General features: G+C 41.1%; 1 protein-coding gene across 2 annotated transcripts; it reads left to right on the top strand.

Moving 5' to 3' along the window:
- The first annotated feature begins 71 nt into the window (after positions 1–71).
- LOC108118080 (non-canonical poly(A) RNA polymerase protein Trf4-1) lies at positions 72–10024 on the top strand. Of its 2 annotated transcripts, none has more exons than XM_017230624.2 (5): positions 72–258; positions 2736–3962; positions 4043–4723; positions 5116–5822; positions 6063–10024. In XM_017230624.2, the coding sequence occupies exons 2-5, from the start codon at positions 2960–2962 to the stop codon at positions 6711–6713; spliced, it is 3042 nt and encodes a 1013-aa protein (XP_017086113.1). In that variant the 5' UTR covers positions 72–258; positions 2736–2959; the 3' UTR covers positions 6714–10024. The 2 variants fall into 2 exon arrangements, with proteins under 2 accessions (XP_017086113.1, XP_017086114.1); XM_017230625.2 differs by lacking the exon at positions 72–258 and adding an exon at positions 266–518.
- Positions 10025–10055: the final 31 nt, after the last annotated feature.

Genomic DNA, 10055 nt, shown 5'->3' with positions numbered 1-10055 from the left:
GCACACACACCACCTTGTGTGTGACGGTAGTATCGAACCATTATCGAAATGTGTTCTAGCTCTATCGCGAATCGGTCACACTGCTAGTCGCGTGTTCGCACACCAATTGCAATTTCGCTGTCGTTTTTAAATTAAAAGAAATTGACAGGGGCACTGCAAAAAGGCGAGAGACAATCGCACGGCGATTGAGGCCTGTGATCTGCATAGGAAATGCAAAGTTAAATTGCGAGGCGCAATAATTGCACATTATAAATTTCGGTAATAATTCGATTCTCGAAAGAACCAGTCGTGCGTACGTGTGTGTGTGTCCAAGTGTCTCGCTGCGTGCGAGTATGTGTGTGTGTGCATAAAAAGGCAATAGAGGCAAGGAGTGAAAGAGAGAGCGCAACGAAAGTGAGCGAGAAGCAAAAATTGTTAGTGCTTATAAGGATATATAGCGAAGAGGGAGAGAGCGCAATAGAGGGTGAACGAGAGGGAGAGAAAGAGCAGAAGAAGCAGCAGCGACGCCGACAACAACTGTAATTTTCCATTAAGTTTTGGGCGGGTTTTGAGCTTCAAAAAAAACAACTGTCTACTATAATTTTGCTTTTTTTTACGGCCAACATGTGTATTTTGTGCACGTTTCGGTACGTTTGTATGTGTTCCAGTATATGTATGTGTGATAAACTTGAAATACAACGCAATCGCAACGAGAACAAAACTCGTCAAGGTAAAAGGCAAAAAAAAGAAAAAAGAATTGTGTGTGAAAAATTCCAACGGAATTACGCGAGAAATCATGTGAAGAGCGGTTCCGATACGCACGTGTGTGTGTCTGCGAAGAGCGGGAGCCAGAGAGCAGGCGATTGAAGTAGTCTACTTAATTGATTTTCGCTTAATTACTGCAGCGGTTGCATAAATTAAATGTTTACATTTCCCTAGCTGCCAGTGCTGGTAAGAGAGAGGCAGTTTATCTCTAGGTGGCAACCCTAGACGCCTATCGATATCAGCTGCAATTAATTAATCAGCCCAACTTAAGCCCAGCATATTTTTGCCGGTTAAAACAATAAATCTCTCGCTCTCTTTTTTTTCTTCTTTTTTCATTATCACCTCGCAACCTCTCTCTTTAGCGCTCATTTTAAATCGTTAACCAACACTGACCAGCATTAAGAAAGTGTTAATTTGCCTAAAACGTATAAGTACATGTGCGCTGGCCTGTGCTTTGTATATATATATATATAGATATATATATGTGTACGGGAGTTTTCCTCTGTCAAATGAAACATTTACTTTTAAGGAAAATTCAGAAAACAAATTAAAATCTGGTAAAACACGTAGATATTTGTGTGGCCGTACTTATGTGTAGGTATTAGTTTCGCGGTGCTTTGACATTGCTTAGATCTGGCTGTATATTTTATTTTTTTGATTTCTACCTTTTTTTTTGCATAATCGAAGCCGCCTTTCGGTACATGTGCATGTGTGCTGTCCCGCTCCCACTTCCACCCCCATACTACAGCCACCTGTACGCCCTTGCACACAACCACATATGCACACGCACACTGCACAAAACTAGAGTAGCTGTCAGAGTATTGGTGCGAGATATAATATCACTTTGGAAGTCATTTATTTGCGGGCCTCGGAGTCTCGTGAGCGTTTTTTTTTTATTTGCTTTTCGATTGTGAGAAAAACCTTTTTGTTGTGGCCCATTTTGGTTTTTCTTTTCTCCTATGTGTATGTGTGTGTAACTTTTTTTTGCGCTCTGAAAAACAATTTTCGCCTGGCGCCTTTAAACGCTTCAGCTGCAATTGGATGCAAAAAGGGGAGAGAGAGAAAGAAAAGGGGAAAAGAGAGTGAGGTAGGAGAGAGCGGGGTATTTCTATTTGTAGAAAAAGAGCGCATAATTTGCAATAGTTTGCCATTTTTCCGCTTTCCATTCGAGCGAAATGCATGCAAACGCCTTTTTGGAGAGTTGCAGGCCAAAAAACAGCAAACACAACTACTATTACTATAAATTGTTATATTCCCCCTCTTTCACTCCCCACTCTCATTGTTTATTTGTCTCCCCGAGTTTAACCTACATATCGATATCAGTATTTTGGTATCGGTATCAGTCGGTTGGCCTATTCAACGGATTTATCCAATTACAAGTCGTGTTTTTATTGATCTTTTCATTTGATTACCATAAACAATAACATTATTGTAAGCAATAACATTAAATAAATATATCCCATTAGGTGTTGAAGTTAATATATCTTTTCGAGTGACCGTGTACACAAAAAAGTTGATTTACTAAAACTTAGAAGTATATTTCTATATCTATATATCTATTTGAATATATATATATTTAGTTCGTTGAGCATTCTGAAGAAAGTATAGAATTCGATCCCCCTGAAGGAGTTCTAAAAGCCATACTTAATAAAAACATGCGGAAAGATAAAGTACCGACATCCCTAAGTCCTGATTGGTATAATCTCATCATCAGTACATAATATTGACATGCTAATTGAACTCCGATAACTAAAATTCATTGTTAAACAAAACTTTTAAGTGTTTAAAAACTTGGCGTGAAATGTCATTTTTTAAAGTAATCTTTACAACAAATAGATGCATGCGAGTCAAAGCCCTTCACTGACAGTTGACTAAAAAAGGCTATTGTAAATATGACATTTATAGTTTGTTCGGCCGTCTAACAGGCAGCAAGGGAAAGCATTTAAGCTTAAAAACCTAATTAATTGTATTTTTTCCTACATCTGTTGCAGCTCGTGAATGCTGAGAAACAAAAGAGGTAAAGCCGCAGCAACAAAAGGCGAAGATAACCCCACTTCCCCTGTGGAACACAGATCAATTATATAGAGCCACATCTATATAAAATATATATTCATATATATAACACAAGGACGCAGAGGACATAGAAAGACAGACAAAGGAGAGACGCGCCCCCCTCGTTTCCCGTCCAGCCAACAGCCGTGTGAAACCGTCTTGAATGGATCCATTTGTTGGCTGGTTTCAGAAGGAACAGGAGGGACCATCGCTGCGCACATGGTTAAAGATTTGGGAGACGAATGCCCAGGAGATGGGCGCATTGCTTGATCAACAGCTACAGCAGGCAACGACGACCAACGGCATTAGCAGCAGCGGCAACAATAATAGTAGTGGTAACAACAACAGTAGCAGCAGTAACTCCTCTAATAATATTGGTAACAATTCAACGGGCAAATTATACTTATCGCGACCCTACAGCTCATTAAATCGGGTACTGAACTTCAAAGCGGATTCTCAGGAGATCCTGCTGCATCAGCAGATCAACGGAACCACGCAGCGCCACAGCAGCAATACCACCACCACCACCATCACCAGCGGCACCAACAACAATAACAATAACAGCAGCAGCATAGTAACCAGCTCGTCAGCTGATTCCTCTACCAATCGGGACAATACCTCTCCCGCCAACAGTAACACAACCAACGGACCCGGAACAGGAGGCAACGGTTCAGGAACAGGAGCAGGAGGAACCGGTACTAATAGTCCGGCGACAACAGCGGCCACCACAGCTGCGACCACGACTGGTCCAGCCACCAGTATGAGCGACACCAGCAACAACCCGCCACAAACAACGACAACGCCAGCCAGCCGCACGAACAGCATCTACTACAATCCATCGCGAAAGAAACGCCCAGAAAACAAGGCTGGCGGTGCCCATTACTATATGAATAACCACATGGAGATGATCGCAAAATACAAAGGCGAACCTTGGCGCAAGCCTGACTATCCATATGGCGAAGGTGTCATCGGGCTACACGAGGAGATCGAGCATTTCTATCAGTACGTCCTGCCGACGCCCTGCGAACACGCCATTCGTAACGAGGTGGTCAAGCGCATCGAGGCTGTTGTCCATTCCATCTGGCCACAAGCGGTGGTCGAGATCTTTGGCTCCTTCCGCACCGGCCTCTTTTTGCCCACCTCCGACATTGATCTCGTTGTGCTAGGTAAGTTAAGGGAAAAGTTTTATTTATTTTGTTTTAAATTATAAACACTATCTCATACTATTCCTTCTTTGTTGCTTCAGGTTTGTGGGAAAAGCTGCCGCTGCGCACTTTAGAATACGAGCTAGTGAGCCGTGGCATCGCCGAGGCTTGCACGGTGCGTGTTCTGGACAAGGCATCTGTGCCTATTATAAAGCTGACGGACCGGGAGACGCAGGTGAAGGTAGACATATCGTTCAACATGCAGAGCGGCGTTCAGTCGGCGGAGCTAATTAAGAAATTTAAGCGAGACTATCCAGTACTGGGGAAACTGGTGCTGGTGCTCAAGCAGTTCCTACTGCTCCGCGATCTCAACGAGGTGTTCACGGGCGGCATCTCCTCCTACTCGCTGATCCTCATGTGCATCAGCTTCCTGCAGATGCATCCGCGTGGTATTTACCATGATACAGCCAATCTCGGTGTTCTTCTCCTTGAGTTTTTTGAGCTTTATGGTCGTCGTTTCAACTACATGAAGATCGGCATCTCTATTAAGAATGGTGGTCGCTACATGCCCAAGGATGAGCTGCAGCGTGACATGGTCGATGGACATCGTCCGTCGCTACTGTGCATCGAAGATCCACTGACGCCGGGCAACGATATCGGAAGGAGTAGCTACGGCGTCTTCCAGGTACAGCAGGCGTTCAAGTGCGCCTACCGCGTCCTCGCCCTTGCCGTTAGTCCACTAAATCTCCTTGGCATCGATCCGCGCGTTAACTCTATACTAGGTAAGTGAAGCACCAACCATCTGTTGTTTATCGAAAGGGATAAAAAGTTACCGAGCTTTAGTTGATAGACTAATTAGAGAAATTATATGTTTAGACTTAAAGAAGTTGGTAATTTAAAGCTTAGGGACTCTCTTAAATATTGTACATATGTATATAAAATAATTATTTTTGTACTTTTTATTTAGTTGCGAGAAATTAGAAAATATACGAGCACTATATGTATATTTAAGGTGGCTGCAAATAGGTTAAACAATTAAGAATGTAAAAAGCTAAGCAAAATTTACTGCTGATGCATTTAAACAGCATGGGTGATAACAGCTATATAGTTTAATATACACGAGCGCGTCGATTGCTCTGGATTTGTAATGGTTTTGCTTTGTTTCCCAACACAGGTCGGATCATCCACATCACCGACGACGTAATCGACTATCGCGAATGGATCCGCGAGAACTTCGAGCATCTGGTGGTGGTGGACCGCATATCGCCGCTGCCCACTGCCGCTCCCACTGCTTTCGCCACCTCCAATGGGGCACCCAAATATGTGATCATGCCCTCGGGCACCGTTGTCCAGCAACTGTACCACCATCCGGTACAGGTGCCAACTCCTCACGGGCATAGCCATGCGCACAGCCATAGTCTAGGCCATGCGCATCCTGGTGGCCATTTGGGCCAGCCGTATGTGACCGGTACCGCCGCATCTGCTGCGACGACGACGACAACGGTAGCGGTGGTGGGCATGGGCGTGTCAGCCGGTGGAGCCCAACAACAGCAGCAGCAACAACAGAATGCGTCAGCCCATTCCCACGCGCAACAACAGTCACAGAACCAATCGCAGTCGCGTCACCGTCGTGGCAGCACCTCATCGGGAGATGACTCCGAGGACAGTAAAGACTGCGATGTGGTCGAGACGACATCGGGTGCTCAGGAGGTCATCGATATAACGCTGTCGCCACCGAATAGTCTAAGCTCCATAACTATGCCGTTGCCAGTGCTCGCCGTGGGCATGCCCTCGACTAGCAGTTGGAGCGGTAATGGAAATGGAAACGGCAACGGTAGCGGAAGCGGAAACGGAAACAGCAGTTCATCAACAGGCTCGTCGGTAATGCACACAATCCCCCGCCTTGACACATGATGATTGGTGGTGGCCGGCTGCCTTATGCCACGGCATCAGGTGGTCGGCTATGCTCCCATGCTGGCCGCAGTTGAGTCCCGGTTGTATCTGAAACCGAAAACCCAAACAAAATTTCATCTAAAGACCTTGGGAGCAACTGCAGCCAGCATGAATAGAAGCAACAGCAGCAGCAAGCACACATGTATAACCTCTTCACCACTAAAACAGCCGGAAAACGCCCACATCGCTGCCCAAGAGATGGACCCAGAGCTGGACGATCAGCAGCAACAGCAACAGCAGCAGCACCATGAGACATCCGGAGGCAGTGGCTCCACCGGAGGTGGCGGAGGTTCCGGCAGGGCAGGCGGAGACGGCAGTGGTGGACGCAACTACAACCAACGGGGTAATCATAATTCCAGCGGGTACTACCACCAGCAGTACTATGTGCCACCGCCGATGCAGCAACAACTGAGCAAGTCCAACTCCAACTCCTCTTCCAACAACTATCATCAACACCACCACAGTCACAGCCATAGCAACCATAGTCATCGACAACAGCATCACCACCAGCAACAACATCACCAGCAGCGGCCGCAGCATCTGCGCCTTGGCGCCGGCAATCGGTATCAGAAATCGGTGGGCGGATCGCCTACCATAAGTGCCGGCAATGCATCGAACAGCAGCAGCAACAGCAGCAACAGTAGTAGCAGTAGCGGCAGCAATAACAACAGACTGCCGCCGCTGCGAGGCACGTTAGTGAACTCCTCGTCGGCTATATCAATCATTTCCATATCCTCAGAGTCATCTATTGCCAGCAGCAGCTCCAGTTCGTCAAGATCTGGGCAGGATCAGCAGCAAAACGAGCGAGATGAGCGATAGGATTAGGGTAAAGAAAAAGATTGTGAATGTGTGTGAGAGAGAGAGAGAGAGAAAGAGATAGTTACGAGCTAGCAATATTTATGGATTATATATATTTCTTTCTCAGGTTAACTGCAAACTATGCTGCATTTTTCTAATTAATATTCCTGACTCCAACTCCTCCATCCGTTCCTAACTCCTTCACAATCCCAATTAACTAATGGTTAGACTTTCATTTAACATTGCTGTCTCGCTTAAACTAGAAGAGCGACGAAGACCTACTAAGCTTAATATTAGGAATTTTGCCTCTAATTTCGCTAAATGTATTTCATTTTGTTTCTAAAATAAAAATGAAAGAAAAAAAAAAAAGGAATATATATATATATATATACATACATATATATATAGATATATATTAAGAAAAAACGGTATAAATATAATTGTAAACACATAATTAGATTGTAATGGTTTAAAAGAGCGATAAACTGAAGTATGAAATTAGCTGCTAACACATATTTAAGGTTCCGCAACACATATGTTTCACAATCTCTATAGAGTTCCATTTTCCCATCCATCTTTTAACCCATGATCACTCGCATTCAAAATGTAAAATACCTTGTAGTTTTGGAAATGCTATACATTTTAAGCAAATGTCTTGTAAACTACTAATACCCCATATCCAGCTCCCACCACCCCATCTCTTCAAAAAGAAAAAAAAAAGAACAAAAAACCGAAATCCTGTGCGCAATTCTTACGCTACTATTACTAAGTGATTTTGCGCGCAATATGTAAAAAAAAAGGAACATAATCGAAAGCTAAAAATCCCATTTCCCAAAAACAAAAAGCGCCATCTTTCCTTTTCCCTTAACTCCCAATAAAGTTTTTTTTTTAATTTTTTTCAAGTTAATATTATACCTGAAATGTAAATGTTTTTATGATTATGATTATTACGAATATGATTATGATGCTTATTATTAGTTTTTATAACTATGCTTAGAGAATCGAGAGCAAACTAAAATTGTACGAACACATTGCCTAGACCCAAGGCAATTGTGTTTTAAAACAAAAACAAAAAAAAACTAAAGAAACAAAAACAAAAAAAAAACAAACAAACCTACAACAAGAAACGCATCTTTTGTTTAAACTTATTTACAATTAATTGACTATTATGATTATGCAATGATATGCATTTTGCATAGATTCCTGCCATTTGTTTGTATAGTTCACAACGCTCTGTAAATATACTTAGTTATCGCCTCCCCTATGACACCTCGAAAAACCCCTCCCACCACACCCACTTCTAAACGCACTGCCATTTTGAGAAAGGTTTTAAAAACACACGTCGAAAAGGAGCTAGCAGAAGAGTAGAAAAGAACATTTAGACTTTGTACATGTATAACATTTTAGGCTGTTCTTCTTTCCATTTGTAAGAGAAAAAACAAAAGAAAGCAAAACAAAAGCAAAAATACCAAACATGAAACAAAAACTGAACTAATTGTAAAGTCACTTAAATAGTCTATGAACATATGTTTTCGTCAATCGTTTTTGTACGCGAGTCTTGGAATATAGAATTTCGAAACTGTAATACTAGGCAGCAACATTCATATTTTTTTATTTGAAATTACTTCCTCTTCTTTAAAACATGAGATCGTAAATGACAAAAAAAATACGAGGCTTTTAAATGCTCCTCAAATCATGTTGCAATATTTTAACAATGAATTAATTTGTTGGGTGTGATAGCATTTTTTAAACACAATTCTAGTACGTTATCAAGCAGTTTTGTAAACAACATGTACAAAATATTGTAGATTTAATTTTCATATTTTAAAAATACTGTTTACATATATCAATTCGTTTTGGATTTTCACTTTTGTTATTATATTTCCTTTTTAAAATACTTGTGTAAAAAAGTTGCAACATTAATTTTCTTTGTGAATCATGAATCATGAGCTAGGAGTTCATGCCATTTAATGAAATGAAATATTGAACATGAAATGGTTGAAAACCAGTAAAATAGTTATTTGGCGAAATTTAAACTGAAAATCTTAACATAAGTAAGAAAAAGTGAAAAGCGCAGGTACTAAATAGTTCAAGTTACCCGAATTATTTCATAAAGAACTCGTTTTTTTTCATTTAAGATCCTCATTCTGAAAACAAAGAGGTTAGATACTGAAATCTTTCTTTTATGTTGCCTAGTGTTAATAAAGTGATGTCCAGTGCTGGCAAAGGCCGGAGGTGCTCTCTCCCTTTCGCACGATGACTCCTACAAGCTTGCAGCTGAGCTTTGAAGCCCACCTTACACACACTTTCTCACTCACATCACAAACACACAACCACACAAAACAGGCGCATAAACACTTACAGAGAGGGACACTTAACGGTAAATTAGCATAGAAAAAGAAGATGAAGCTGAAGGCAAGGAGTAGTAAGTGAAAATGAGATAAAAAGAGAGAGAATAACGTATAAGAATTATTAAATTTATGCACTCGTCTGTTGAATATTTATATGAATTATATGTATGTAGTTACTAATATTAACTAATTGATAAATATACAATATTTATATGCATAACTTATGGATTAATGTGGACAAACAAATGTTTAGAATTAGCGTTTTAGCCACGTAAGACTCGTAAATGGTAAATCGTAAATCGACAACTACTTAGACTACATAACTGTGTACCAGAGCATATGTAAGCACTCCCACACACAAACACAGAAACACAATTACACCATTTACACACGCATAATCGCTATGAATGTTGAGGTTATGTCGTAGATTTTTCAATATCGATCACTGTTCGCCTAGCCTAGAAAGTAAGCTGATGAACTAACTGTAAAATTAACTCATTTCTTTACTGGATTCCAAGCGCCACGACCCTTGTCCTTCGCCCTTTGTCCATGGTCCTTTGTTTTATTTGCGTTTGCATTATCGTTTCGATTTTTTATTCCATTCCGGAACTACATACATAATATATTTGCCCCTTCCTTGTCCTTCCATAATTCGCATATGTCCTGTGTGCCGTTGTTATATATACACATGCATATACTCGAAAATAAAAAACAAACATTTTTTTGTCGTCGCGATATTAGTGGGTATTAATAAATTAAATTAAATTTAATTAACTACATTTAACGCAACTAAATTCAATTCAAGTGAATCAAATGAATCGATACATGTATATGATAGAGTTCAATAGCTGTGTAAGAATCGGAATCGTAACAATTTAGTATGCAAAAATCGTAAATCTAACTGATTGTATAATTAGCTAAAAGAGAAAAACGGAAGCGATAAGCAAAACGATGCGACAAATAAAAGCCGGCAAAAAACTACATGCTGTGTGTATTTTTCCACAACTAAGTC

Source organism: Drosophila eugracilis, unplaced genomic scaffold (assembly GCF_018153835.1).
Source record: "Drosophila eugracilis isolate 14026-0451.02 unplaced genomic scaffold, ASM1815383v1 contig_498, whole genome shotgun sequence".
Classification (NCBI taxonomy): Eukaryota; Metazoa; Arthropoda; class Insecta; order Diptera; family Drosophilidae; genus Drosophila; species Drosophila eugracilis.
The sequence above is the reverse complement of the archived record's forward strand: the minus strand, read 5'-3'. Positions and strand labels throughout refer to the sequence as shown.

What these genes read in the sequence shown, in the direction of transcription:
- LOC108118080 (XM_017230624.2), top strand. Translation starts at nt 2,960, where the DNA reads ATGGATCCATTTGTTGGCTGGTTTCAGAAGGAACAGGAGGGACCATCG. An exon ending in CATTGATCTCGTTGTGCTAG is followed by an intron (nt 3,963 to 4,042) that starts GTAAGTTAAGGG and finishes TTGTTGCTTCAG; the next exon opens with GTTTGTGGGAAAAGCTGCCG. An exon ending in GCGCGTTAACTCTATACTAG is followed by an intron (nt 4,724 to 5,115) that starts GTAAGTGAAGCA and finishes TTCCCAACACAG; the next exon opens with GTCGGATCATCCACATCACC.